A 14,394-nucleotide genomic window follows, 5' to 3' on the forward strand; every position below is an offset into this window, starting at 1 on the left:
GACAGCTCTCATCCCAGCAGATGAAGTGGCTCCAGGTGTGTCTGAGAGTGAACAGCCCATATTGGCAATGCCAGTGCGCCCTCCTCCACCACCATTTTCTACTGTTTTTAGTGACCAGGCTAAAAAAATAGAGAAAAGGAACTCTTGCTTGGCCACAGCTAATGCTAAAGATCTTTATGGTATCTTTTATAGTAGTGGTGGAAAGAATTCAGCTGATGGCAAACTTGCAAGTTCAACTTCTCTAGTTCCAAATGGAGAAAACTCTAATCTAGCAAAAACAGAGAGAAACTTAGACGTGCCATCAAACCCTAAACAAAGTATTAATACATCACAAAATGTAGTTACTTACTCAGAGGCTAGTCAGGTACACCAAGCAGAGAAGACCTCTGCACCTGAGAAGGTGGAAGTCCAGGAGACTTGTAAAACAAAAAGCACTGAAATCCCAAACAGTGTTCAGGAGGAGGTGAACCACAAATCCCAAACTACTCTTACATTGGATATCCAGGCTAAACCTAAAGAGGAGGAATCCTTGCAATCTAAAGTTCTAGCAGAAGATACTTCAATATCCTGTGAGAATGAGGCAGAAATTAACAAGAAGCCGATAGAGTCTCAGATATCCAAATTATCAGAAACTAAAACTGATACTGCTGGTCAGAACTCTTCGGTAATGAGACACTTAGGTACAACAAGTGTAGAAAAGGTGGTCAACCAGGTACCCCAAGACCCACAAATAAGTGAGGTCCAAGAGAAAATTGGAGACAGACAGACAGACGATACCCTGGATAACAAAGCAGATGCATCTGGTACCTTGAAAAAAGATGTAGAGATAAAAAACTTGGAGTTAACAGGGTCTCACTCTGAAGTTAGTTTGGAACACTCTGGGGGTCTGTCATCTGCTGCAGACCATGACATGCAAAATGTGGAAGATCATAGTTTAGTAGAGGAAAAATTAAGCAATGATTTCAGTAAAACTAATAGAGAAATTGATGGGCCAGATGCGCCATATGCTAAGAGTAAATTGATTCCAAAATTGCAAGGGCCATCAGCTAAAGTTAGGAAGAAAAAAATTCCAGTAGCAAAGATGAGAGAGCAGAGTTGTAATAATGCTTCCTTAAAAGAGGTGAAACAGGAAAATACTGACTCAGAAAGGTTTCAGTCAGAAATCATTGATAAAGTTGCACAGATTTCAGAAATACAAAATACTGTTTCAAAATTGACAACATGCTCTGATGAATTGGTTTTATCCAAAACTAGTAATGAAAAGGTACAGGTCATTTTGGATTGTTCTCAGTCAACAAGTAGTCAGAAACTACCAGATGCCCCAGTAGTAGAAATAAATGATTCGAGTGAAGTCACCGTCTCAGAATCAACAGAGATGAAATCAGACACAAGTCTCACCAATGTAGAAAAAACAAATAGCCTATTAGTGTTACAAAAAGAGGGCAGGCATGAACTTTCAAGCTGTGCAGTCCACCAGTCCCAGAAGCAAGGAGTCGCAGAGTCAGCTGGCACCTGTATTACAAATACTGTTGAAGCCAACGCCAGTCTAAAACTGTTTAGTGTTAAAAATAACACTTCAGGAGGAACTGAATCAGATGAAAAGATAGATGATTTAATTGCAGAGAGAAATTCGGAAAAGAGGAGGATTGTAGACTTTTCTACTCAATCTGATATGGTCCAAGGGTCACTGAATGATGCCCTAGCCACAGACTTTAGTGTGGGACCCCTTGGAGAGGGCAGTGTCCCCCGCATTGAAATGAACTGTGAAATCTTAAAAGCCACATCAGCCAACGACTTTGACTTAAACACCAGTTATTCAAGATTTAATTTTGAACAGTCTGAAACTCTCTCATTAAATTTTAATATGGAAAATGAGGGAGATTCCTTAAAGCCAGAAGATGTAAAGTCTAGTGGTACTTCTACCCTTAAAACAGAGTTGGAATTAGAAAGCATTGATTTCAGTTTGGGGGACATAGAAGTGGAACGTGCACATCTGGGTATTCTTACAGATCTTAGTGAAGATACTGAAGATGTTCCAAAGTTAAAAACCATTACATCCATTGGTTTGGAGTCCAGTAAAACCGGTGAACTGAGCATTCAACAGCCAGTGGATGAACCAGAAATCACTGGTTTTGTTGCATTAACTTCTGGTGATCAAGAAGAAAAGTTTTGTACCCTAATCTCCGAAACAGGTGTCCCACACCTTGAGTCACGATCATCAAATAGTGATACTACAGAGATAGGCATGCCTGTTCTAGATGTTCAGGGAATGCCTCCAATGTCTGAGATCCTTCTGCAAGTGGAGGAGAGCAAAGATGGCACGGCTGTTGCTACTGAAATGCCATCGTTGAGTTGTGATGGAGATGGTGTGGAAAGCCAGGCAGCTGGGTGCATTGAAACTCCTCTTCCTAAGCTCAAAGACACACCTGGAAAGGAGGGTGGCTTGGGTGAAAATGGAGATTGCTGACAGTAGTTTGGAAATGAACCCAGCTAATCCCAATATTTGAGGAGCCCTGGCTGCAGTTTTGTTTATATATGTGTATATATAAATATGTTTTTGGTTCTGTTTCTGTTTGATATGTTGGATGTATTTGCATCCTACAATAGATATTGACTAATGCTAAAGCATATTTTACCAAAACCAGACACACACTTTATTCTGTACATACTGAATTGTGTAAAATGTCTTTCCTGTGAAATTTTGCCAATTTCTTTTCTATACTCCGCCATTAAAGTGGAATTGCTCACCTACAATGCGTGTGTCTTGGTTGTTTATTTTTTGGCTTTTATTCTTTATCATTTTGGGACACTTTCCAGTTCATGCTGTTTCTATCAGTAGCATTCCTCAACTAGGCTGGCCTGTGTGACAAGCTCAAGAAACCCGTTCAGAACATAAGGAAATGGAGACTCTTACCGAAGAATTAAAACTGATAATTTCTTTAAAATGTAATGCATGATTTTGATTGCTTTTATTGTTTGAAATGCAGAACTTGTTAATAGAATTGCCTTTTGAATGGTTTCACGTCCTGTGGTTTGTAATTATGTTGTTGTATTACATCTGTACTTCAAATGTCTCGTGCTGTATTGTATTATGGATGCCACCTCACTAAGCAAGGGAAGAAAATCTGTCCGACTGACTTTTGGAGAAGAAGACTAATCGGTAAGGCTCTGTGGCCTGACACCTGGACCAGACATTTTGAGGTCACTTACATGATTTGAAATAGCCTTTCTTTCATTGTATTGTGATCTAGTAACTATTTGTGTTAAATCATTTAGCAGCTGCCCAGTTCATGAAGAAGCGGAAGATCTGAACCCTGGTCTCAGAAATTGGACTCGCCCCATGTGACACAGATACATGCATACCCACCCTGAATGGTCCCTGAGCCATTAAAACCTGTAGTATGATGGTTTTCATTGTACAGTGTGTCAAAGACTTAAAACATTTAATGTTTGCTTGGATAAATCTAACATTTTTATTTGTAAATCATTTAAAAATAAACTTGTGATCAAAAATACTTCTAGATATTTTTTTTTAATTGTAAATGAGTACTTCATTTTAACAGACTTAATCATGAAGCAGACATTGAAACTCATACAACAGTTGAGAGAATGAAGGTCTTGAGCAATGAGCTTAACGAGTAAAGGCCTGGTAAAATTCACGTTGAAGTCAATAAAGACTCCAGTTCATGTTAGTGAAGGCGTGAGAAGGTCCTGAGTTCATTCAGGGTTAGCAAAAAATAGCAGAGGCTTGCCTGCTTCATCATTCTCCTTTTTAACCCCTTGACCAACCCAGTGCCCTTTATCTTTGAAGGTGAACCTGTATAGAGGCACAAAATGGGTTTGTGTTTTTCTTTTGGTTTGTTTTCCCTTTCCTTTTTTACTGGGTGTATAAAGAGAGTTGGAGTGGTTTCTCAGAATCTGTTTATTGTATTACTTGCATTAGAAATTGATTTTCTTTAGCCTGACCCTGGAGAGAGTGCAAATGGTGATGTCATAAGAAAGCAAGTTGCTGAAAATTAAGTTGTTAAGAGGGGAAGGAAACTCTTTGTGAAACTATGTAGAGTTGTATAGCTGTACAGTATATAAACAATTCCTGTTTTGAATATAGGAACTTTGTTAAAGCGTCACCCTTTCCTCTTCGGTTGAAATGTTATGTCCTTTGTGAATTATTTTTTCTTTACATCTCCCACCAGGCTGCCTAACTAAACCAGAGAAGACAAGATTTTACATTTTGATATTTGTAAGTTAACGCACAGCTTGGAGTGGTCTTTGTACAGGGGGAACTCTTCAGGTAGTCTTCAGACATCATGAAGCAACCTTTTCAGAGCTGTTTATGGATTTTGTTTGACAAATAATTATTTTCTCAATGATACTTATATCCTGTGAGTAATTGACTGCAGAGGGCAATAGATGTTGGCTTCTTTTTAACCTCTCTTCTTTGTTCCATTCTCTTCAGGGGTTACTCTGCTCCCTGGTGTCACTTGCAACCTCCTCTGTTTTCTTGCCAGCTTTGGGTGGCGTTCAGAGTAATTGTTTATGGTGATGGGGCTGTTCAGGTGATATAGCTTTAGCCTACTAATGGAACTTTTGAACATGAGGGGATGAGGCTGAATTTCCATGCTTTTGGGTTTAAAGTGCTGCTGCATTGGGCTGTAGAGGCACTTTGAGGTCTGTTGGTTTGTGGGTCACTGAAGGTAAGGTTCTCATGGACGGTGCCTTGCTCCAGATGTCCTTGTTGCACACCATACCATCCCCGTGGGAAGTACTCTGCTTGACAAATTAATAAATATAGACTTCATTTTTTGGACAGAAAATTAATTTGAATCCTGCATTTTCAGTGTTTTATAGTGAAGGACAGGAGTTGGCTGTGAATGACAAGTAGACATATAGCATTAGGTGGAAAGCAAGCATTTTGTGAGCTGTGATTTTGAGAATTACTACTACTCAGTCATTTCCCCAACCTCTGGAGGTTAATGTGGTTTGTTATAGGAGAAATTGCATCTATTTTCTTATGGTAGTCCCTAGGAAATGTGTTGTAACGAATGACAATCCTTGTTCAGGTTCTGAGGGTTTGGAATAGCAGCATGTGCTCTGGCTTAGAATGGAGGGGACCTGAAATTGCTGTTGAGATGGGCAGACCTGGAACAGTAACGGCTGCTAAAGAACACAGTGAGAGCATGATGATGGGAGAACTGTGTACAGGTCCCTTTAATGAAACAGTACACATTTTATTTTGTCTTTAGCTATAGTTTACAGAGAAATGCATTAAACAGTTTATCTACTGTACTGGTCCTCTCTTTGAGCATAACACTAGCATAGTGCCTTGACTTGGAAGTCCTAAATCTGAGTCTTGGATTCTTTATTCCAGATCCTGAGGAGGAGGGGTGAATTATGGGAAGAGCTTTGTTTGTGTTTGTTTGCATTGCCTGTCCATTCTGACTTGATTTGTCTCACAATTTCAGGACAGGTAGGGAGTTGCCTTTCTCTCTCATCTTAAAACAGTGCTGTCCTACTGGCAGCCTTTGAGGAAATAAAATGCCGTTCCCACCCAGTCATTGCTGCTGCTTTTGCTGTGGCTGGAGCAGCTGCTGCATTATCAGGACTCCCCCAGTGTCAACTTCATGTTCCTGGGGGCAATTCAGCATAGCTTGTGCTGCTAGGGGAGGTAGTTGGTGGGGAGCTGAAGGTGAGGCATAGGGGGCAGCGGGGTGGGAGGGGTGCCTGTGCACCTAGCATGCAAACTATGGGGCCTATGGCCCCCGCAATATGCAGCCTCTGTTATTATGGCCCGTGCATTATTATGCATCTCCTGGCTGCCTAGAAGTTGGACAGTCCTGTCTTAGAACAGTTGTTGGTTCTATTCAGCTGCAAAGGAAAAGGGAATAATAAAAGCCTTACTGAATACACAGGGGCTCCAAGTCAGGCAAAACCATTTCCTCACTTTGAAGAGCAATGTTTGAATGACAAATATTTACCTCATGCTACCTGATGCTGCAAACGTCAGTGTGCCTTACTGGAGTGTGGCTGAAATGAAGGAATGTTGCTGCAGAACTTGGATTAAATTTCTGTAAAATAGTGCAGTGAGGGAAATGCCGTAAAGTGGCAAGCTTTCCTTTTGTTCATACCAAGCAGTCTAGGCATTGCTACATTACAGCCTCAGGCATTGGTATCAGATATCTAAAAGTCTGTGAATGTATGTGGGAAGAGTCAGCTTTCATATCTGACTCCCTGTAGATTTAGCCCAAAGGTTCTCAAACTTTTTAGACTCAAGGCACCTCTCAGAAAATGCAAGCTCTTAGTTTTCACTTTGTTTTTGACTACAGAAAAATAATAGAGAATTTTTTTGGTTGAAAAGAACTCAGGTTGTGAACCACAATGACCTTGTTCAGGTCAGGGGAAGGCAGGGACTAAGACCAGGCCATTACCATGAAACAGGGAAAGCATGCATTGCTATCACTTCTTCCTGACACCAAATGCTGCCCAAGCTCTACATCCACAGGTCCAATCTAATGGCTCTGTGGGCCATACGTTACCAATCCCTGATTTTTGCATATTCTTTTCTTGACACGAGAGATAGGGGAAGAGAGGGGGGTGCGTTTCAGTATAACTAGTTGTAAGGGTTAATCTTACCCCCCAAAATAAACATAGACTGTTTAATTTCTCCCAAACATGTTTGTGTGTTAAGGATGAAAACTGATAGCAGTAAGTAACATACAAGGTTTTGGGGAAGATTACAAAAAGGTTTAGTTGAACAGTATGTCCCTTGTTTTTTAGCATGGAAAGAGATTGATGAAGTCCTCACAGAGAAGTGGCAGGTCTCTGTTTTATCAGTTAAGGGTGAATTTGAGACCTTATAAAATTTGCTGATGAGAAAAATATGACTTAAGTTAGTCAAGTCTGGCCATAGAGGGACTTTACCAGTAGATAACAAAGCTATACAACTGGGCAGCCTATGAAATTCCACACTAAACTAACATAGCTCAGAACATGTTTAAAAAAATCTTTCTCATGCACTGATGGATTTGGAGTTAAATGCATGAATACATAAATTGTTGATTAGCAAAGGTGTGGTCAGTATATTCAGCACATAACACTTAACTTTTTTTTAATTCATGCACTGTTTTTTTGGAGGGGGAGAGGAAGGGCAAAGGAGAATGGCATGAGGTAGGTACTAGTCTTGCCATTTATGCAATGCTATATTGATGTCCACTTTTTTTAAGCTACAGGGCCAAGCATTTCCAAAAGAGAAAGGGACCTAAACAGAATACTCACCAATGCAGAAATGCAAGAGGGTCATCTGAAAAATATGGAATATTCAATAACAGCTGCTAAATAAATAGGAGGTATTGGGAATTCTTATCTTGGTATTTAGGTTAATTTCTGGTCTCATATCAAATAGGAAAAAGCAAAATTTGAAAGGCAACAAAATAAATCGGAGGGTGAGGGACTCCTTGGGGAGAAGAATTGAGCAATTGAGACTAGTTTGTGCTGCTTAAATTGAAGAATCGGAAAATAGGTAAGGAAAAAAGCTATTTTGTACTGGCAAAATAGCATCTATCAGGAATTATTGCTATTCCTTGTAATACAAAAATTAGTGGGCACTGAATTTAAAAACAGTATATTAAATGATTTAAGTATTCTTAGACATGAGTATAACCAACCAGTACAACTTTCTGCCACGGCGTTTGGTGCTTTATATGGAGATTTTATGCTTTCTTCTGTAGCAACTAGCATTGGCCTCTTGGAAACAGGGTACAGGAATAGGAAAACCCTAGGTCTGTTGCAATATGGTAGTCCTTGTATAGAAGTATTATGATGTCTGTTGGTACAAAAGGACCCATATAGCTCCTTTGACTACTGATTTCCATTTCAGGTCCTCTTAGCCACCAGGACAGAATCCTGTCCTGTGTTTTGAGTGCCCCAGATCATGTCAAAACAAGGCTAGAGTTTTTGTTCTTCTTGAAGCCACTTGTCCTAAGTATCACCCAGCCTCCTGTTGCCTTATAAGCACAATCCAGGATTGTGTTTTGGGTTATTCTGTTCTCCTGTAGCTATAGTCTTTCTGGCCTGCGTTTTCCTGACTTCTCCAGAGAGCCTCAAGAATTGTATATCAGGCACTTTGGTAGGAAAAGCAAAGCAAAGAGGGCCCCAGAGAGTTTTGAATAGATCTAATAGGCTGTGTGGGATGGCCACCCAATAGTTCTGTGACAGGCCTGTTCCCCTTCCTAGTTTTTTGGTTAATTTTCACAGGACCAATGGAGATGTTCCCTGAAGCTGTGTGACTGTTGGAATCCTACTCTAAAAAGGTGAGTATAGTTTTGCATGCCTGGGTAAAGTGTTCTTAACCCTTTCTTTTCTCTTTTGGGTGAGGGCACATTGGGCTGTAAAGTCTTTGTTGATTTAAAGTTTTGCTGTTAACACTGAGAACACTAATCAGCATCAAGGCTATTTCTTCTATATTCTTTATTGTTAGATGTCTTCTCCATGGAGCTATATGTATGTCCCTTTTTCAGCATCCTAGAAGGCTATGTATATATGTGGATGCACCTCTTCCTTTACTAAACGGTATTACTTTAAACTGAAACATTAAATGGTTACTGTGAAATTATTCTGGAGCCTGTGTGCTGTTTTATTGAACGTTATTTTCAGTGAAGGGTTTAAACGTTTCAATACTTAATGAAGCCCGGAAAACAGTTTTAGGGGGAGGAAAAAGCAAAAGCTGCCTTGTAGAGACGCATGTACCATGATGGTAATGGGGAGGCGTTTTATTGTCTATAGATTTACCTGAAATTTTCCAGCCAGCTTGAAACTCAAGACACCTCCACTTAAATTATTTTGTGAGCCTCCTTTTCTGTATACTCACAGTGCCCAAGTTAGGTCTTTTGGCTTAAGATGATTCACTTGCCTTTAAGGGAGGTTGATGCTGTTTTTCACCACGAAAAGGTATTATTAGAACATTTGATCAACAGCTGGCAGGCACACAAAAGAACAGAGGCAAATCCAGGGAGAAGACCTATTTTTTGTGGATTTATCACAGCTGTTGATTTATCCCAGAAAATAAAACCAGGAGGCCAGCCTTATACTGTATAAATGGTAATGTGGGATGATCTCATCCTGTTGTAAGAAGGAACAGCTAAAATCACTTGTCTATGCAGTATGTTAGAGATGGCTTTTAATGGAGAGTACAGTTGCTGCATGGGGAAGGAGGAAAGGAGTGTGGGGGCAGGGAAGGACAAGAATGTGGAGAAAGCAGCAGGTACTGGAGTAGGGCAAATGGACAAGAGGAAGCATAGCCCTTGTGGGGGTAAGGGAGTGGGGAGAGCAGACCGTATATGGGAAGGGAGATGGATCAAAGCTGTGGGGAACAGCCATGGAAGGATGGGGCTATGGTAATGGCAGGAGCAGAAACTTGGCAGAAGAGTCTGGTAGAGGAAGAGAAATTGGGGCAAGGTTGTGACTTTCAGGGGAATAGAGAGGAAGGACAGACCACGGGTTAGGAATTGGGGCAGGGAGGAACCCTGGGTTCAATTTTCAGCTCTATCACCGACTTCCTGTGTGACCTGTCCAAGTCTGTCTTGGTACATGAGCTCCTCATTAGTAACATGAAGATAACAATACTGGGGTATCTCACAAGGTGCTTGCATGGATAATAAAGGTGCTAGGGTATTGCAATGCTTGGGAGGGGGATAAGGGCTTAGATAAGGAATGCTGTTTAACAAAGGGAGCAGGGGCCCAGAGTTGAGAGAACTGGGTGGGTGGGTAATAAAGCAAGGGCCCCGAGATACCTAGAGATGGGGAAGTGGAGATAACAGGCAGTAATATCTAAGACTGTCATGAGGGAGATAGTGCTGAATAATGCTAGGGGAATGGGGCATACAGAACACTTGGCACTGGTGAAGCAGGGAAATGGGATATACTGTTATTGGGGAGAAGAGGGAATGGGATGCTCAGTCTGAGGAAGCAGGGGCACCCAGAGCTCCTAATGTGGGGAAAATTGGGAACATGGCTCTTGCCCTGAAGGAAGGACAGAAGGAGTTGCTGGGAGTCCCTGAAATGGCAGTAAGTAGGATAGCACACAGGAGCTTGTGAGACTGGAATAAAGTGATCCTGATGTGTGGAGAAGATCCAAATCCTAAGTGTGCTTGGTCTACAGAAGCTGTGTGTGTTCTCTCCTATTGACCCTACTTAAACTTGGAACTTGGCCTGCTACAGCTTGAGTTTGACATCCCTGCTTTTGATTCATTCTCTTCAGATGTCCCCTGGTGAGACTCCTGTGGGGTAGCACTGCGATTGCTTAGCTTTTCTTCATGTGCCGCCAGAATAAGGTTAACAGTGTTTGGAAGGTGGACGCAGTCCTGTCTTGCTCAGTTCAAGTAATCTGTTAGGTATTTGGCTTAGGTGAGGTAGAAGCCTAAATCCCATTTGCAAAAGTGACAGACCATTTGGAGTTTAAATCTCATCGACTTTCACTTAAACACATTTAAAAATTTGATGCATCTTCTCTGAGCCATGTTCTGGCTAAACTGTCATTGAACTGCCTGGATTATTACTATAGCAGTTAAGAGCTCTCAATCTCTGAAACATTTAATACTATAGAGAAGGGGAGACAGTCCTGTCCCAGTGCTACAGTGTATCACAGTGCTTGGAATGTGAAATCACTTTATAAACCAGTCCCTGGTATACCCAGGAACAGCTAAAGCTTAAGTCTGTGAAGGTAAATACAATATTGATATATTAACTATTAATACAGGCAAAAGAAATGGTGAAGAGAATGGGAAAAGATCATCGGTGAGAGTGGTGGAGAGGAGTTGCAAAAAAGTGAGTAAAGGATTTGAGGGACTGAGATTGCTCAAAAGTCTGCTACTTCTTGTTCCAGAGTAGGCAGGGTTTGCTTGGATATGGTGGTGAAGAACAGAAAGATGGAAGAATCCAAGATAATACTGAGGTTGGGATAATAGAAAGGTAGTGAACTTGGTGGGGACAGAAAAGGGAGGCAGTGACAGAATGTGAGAGAGCAGCTCAATTCTGTAGACAAACATGAGAGACACAGACGCACAGGAAGAGAGAGAAACTTGGAGTGGGGAGGGAATAGTCAGATCAAACAGGACTGGGATTCCCAGTCTGGGAAAGTCTTTGCATAAAAAAAAATGACATGAAAACATCCCAATACAATAACCTTAAAATCAATGTAGTTATATTTTGCTCACACGTTGTAAACTTCCAGACTTCTTACAGAGGTTGTTGTCTTCATCTCCATTGGGTAGCTGGGAAATTTTGAGACGGCAATAAGCATTTGCCCGCAGTCATAGAGTGTGTCACGGACAGAGCTGTTAGTAAAATCTAGGCTTGGGGGGGGGGGGGAAAAAAAAAGCATAAAACCCTTGGGGGACAAAAGCTAGAGGACCTGAAATTATGATGAGCTGCCATAGCTGACAGCGAAGTGCTAGTCATAATGGTAGGATTAAAAAAAAAAAAAATCCTAGAAAGGCCGTGAGATAGGGAGTGAGCCATAAAGCTGCAGGGTAAGAAAGAACTCCCCAACCCCATCCCTTTGTTTTAGCCAACAGGAGCTCATTAGTGTTCTCAGTAAGAAGTGTCAGCTTTTAAATTTGGAGCAGTTGGCTGTAGAAGGAAGGGGTGGGGAGGAGGGCTGGACTTTGGGGCTTTGAGCATGGTCCATTAGATAGGAACTAATTCTAATACTTGAAAAATCCATCAGCTATTCTGTAACCCATTGCCCCCAGCCCAGGTGCACAGTGACTGAAAGCCTTCCCCATTTGTAGATAGCCTTTTTCATGACACCTATGACATGTGTTGCTAGTCTCTGTTCAGAGATAAGTGAGGACTATGCGGCTTACTTGGATGAGTTACTGCTCTCTGCCCGTTCCCATGCAAGTTGACAGTCTGAGCCCCTGCTGTATGAACAGGAGGAATACTGTTGTAAAGTAACGACTGGCATGATTTTAAGAATGTAGGCATTTGGGACAAAGAGCTGTAAAGCCCCAAACAGACTTACAGTTTTGAAGAGTGAATCCTAAAACTAATAATACAGGCTCAAAGAAGAGGCTGGAAATAGTATCTGCACTACTGCATCCTTTCTCTCACAACAGAAACTGCATTCTTATCCCCTAGTTATCATACAACTGAACAGCAGTAACGAGGGAGCTTTGAGGTAAGATGCCCAAATATGCCTCCCCCAACCCCTCTACAATCTTATCACTGCAGGATTCAAAAAGCAAGGTCTACTCTGTTCTCACAGATTTTCTGTTACCACATCAAGCAACTGGGAGGCTACCAGTTTGCTAATACTGGTTCCTTTGCATTAGCCAAACCCTCAGTGACCAAACACACAGGTGAACTGAACATTAGGGTTATACTTGGGTGTGGTTATTTGGTTTGACTATTAGGTTGTCTACTGCTGTGAGAAGATCACACCCTCCGGCTGATGTAGCTATGCCAGCAAAAACTGGTGTGGACACACAGGAGGTAGCTTTTATCACCTGTCTGGGAAAGTGAAAGTGTGTTCAGAAAAACTCCTGCTGGCATATGCTGTTTTTCCACTAGGAGGCATTGCTGACACTGCTTTGTCTGCATAGCCATAGCAGCAGCAGCAGCTGGATAATATATAGACGGCAGCAGCAGCTGGATAATATATAGAGGGTGACCTGCCTGCAGCATGAGTGTCACAAATGGCATAAGCAGCTTCCATATGTAGCAGGTGGCAGGGAGCACAGTGGCAGATATGGCTGGGAGCTGATCAGGCAAGGAACACGGGGTAGGGAGCCAAAAGCAGAGCAACAGATCAGGCAGGGATAGGGGATTGGAGTGGCATCCAGGGAGGGGGTGGAGCTAATTTGTGGCTTACGCCAAAAGAGGTTGCCCCCCTGATATGAGCCCTGATATAAGAATCGTGGGGTAGACGCATACCTTTCAGACTAACTAAAGATGTATGTAGAGCCCAAGCTTTTGTGAACTGAAGCTCATTTCATAAGATGCTGTGCAAGGACAGCAGAGCAAGGTATAAAATGGGGTGAGTGATCTGAATATGACAGGTGGAAGAGGAGGAGGATGGGGAGAGGGGCAGTGCTGTGAGAAGCTAACAAGCAAAGAACCCATAGGAACAAAGAGGTTCACAAAAGCTACTCTAGGTAATGGGATGAGAATCCCTAGTCCCAGTTTAAACCACACTTAACACAATTCAGTTTGTGGCTGGCTGCTTGCTCCACCATTTCCTGTTCCAGCTGGTGTTTAAAATGAGGTCAACCATAGACTGTCCAGGGAGGTTCAAGTGTTCTGTCTTGGGCTTTCCTGCAGCTGACACCAGACCAGCATTTGCTTTCTCTTCCATGTAGAGACTACCCCATCTGGTTTGCTGTACTTTTAGAGGCTTGTCCAGCTGCACTACCTGCTGTTCCCATACCTGAGTTGCCCCAGTTCTTCACCTCCCACCCTCAATGCTTGAAGCCTCTCTATTCCCCTGCAGGTGTGAACAAGAAGTGGGGCACCAGTGTGTGAGCCAGAGAAGCACCTCCGAGAAGACTGGCACTGGGCCATCAATTGACTTGCTCAACTTTGGCCCCAGGGAAGAGCTGCCTTCCCACTGGGGACAGCAGCAGCCTCCCCTAGCCTCTCTCTACAAGCCCTCATCAAACAGGGGATTCTAGTTGCCCCCCAACACTATTGTTTTTGGCTCTCAGTCCTTCAGGGCAGAGTTCATGTCGGGCAGTGCAGAGCAGTGTCCCCATCCCCAGTGGGCAGGGCCTAAAGTGGTGAAGTTCCCCTGTGCCAGTGTTGCCAGGTCATAGATATGAAATTATAGTATGGAAGCTCAAAAGTATTGTATTTGCTGAACTATCATACACTGAAAAAAATGCAAATAAGCCACCTTATTTACTTTTTTTGGTCATTCTATGACACCAAGTGAGTCAGAACTGGGTCATCAAAGTTGAAGCATTTCTTTATTTTGAGGCAAGCAGTTATAAGGAAGCACTGACAGCAAACCTAAAAGTTGGGTAAGACTCTGAGTGACTTGGGTTTTGCATACATTGCATCAAAAATTATTGGTATAGGTTGTAGCTGTGTTGGTCTAAGGACATGGCAGGCAAAGTGATTTTGGTCAATCCTGTATCTCTTATTAGACCAACTCAGTTGGAAAAATTCTTCTTTGCAAGCTTTGGGACACGCACACGCGCACACACACACACACGCGCACACGGTTGGGTTGAGGAAGCATCTGCAGATCCAGGAAGAGCACAGACCAACTGCAGATGTACCCCAAAGCTTGCAAAGAATTTTTCCAACTGCCTGAGCTGGTCTAATAAAAGATACCGGATTGACCCAAAGCATATTTTGAACGCTTCTACTGTTATTGATTGTCCATCGTACAAGACTTGA

The 14,394-nt window shown here is 42.2% G+C and overlaps 1 protein-coding gene across 1 annotated transcript in view; it reads left to right on the top strand.

The window, feature by feature from the left end:
- Positions 1-7,507, top strand: part of ZNF318 (zinc finger protein 318) — a gene marked incomplete at its 5' end in the record, with an annotated part of 49,319 nt that extends 41,812 nt beyond the window's left edge. Inside the window, one exon of the mRNA XM_019548599.1 lies at positions 6-7,507. Within this exon, the coding sequence (XP_019404144.1) occupies positions 6-2,467 (2,462 nt within the window). The remainder of the gene's footprint in view (positions 1-5) is intronic.
- Positions 7,508-14,394: the final 6,887 nt, after the last annotated feature.

The sequence above is a fragment of the Crocodylus porosus genome, unplaced genomic scaffold (assembly GCF_001723895.1).
Source record: "Crocodylus porosus isolate Cpor-Errol unplaced genomic scaffold, CroPor_comp1, whole genome shotgun sequence".
NCBI classification, from domain to species: domain Eukaryota; kingdom Metazoa; phylum Chordata; order Crocodylia; family Crocodylidae; genus Crocodylus; species Crocodylus porosus.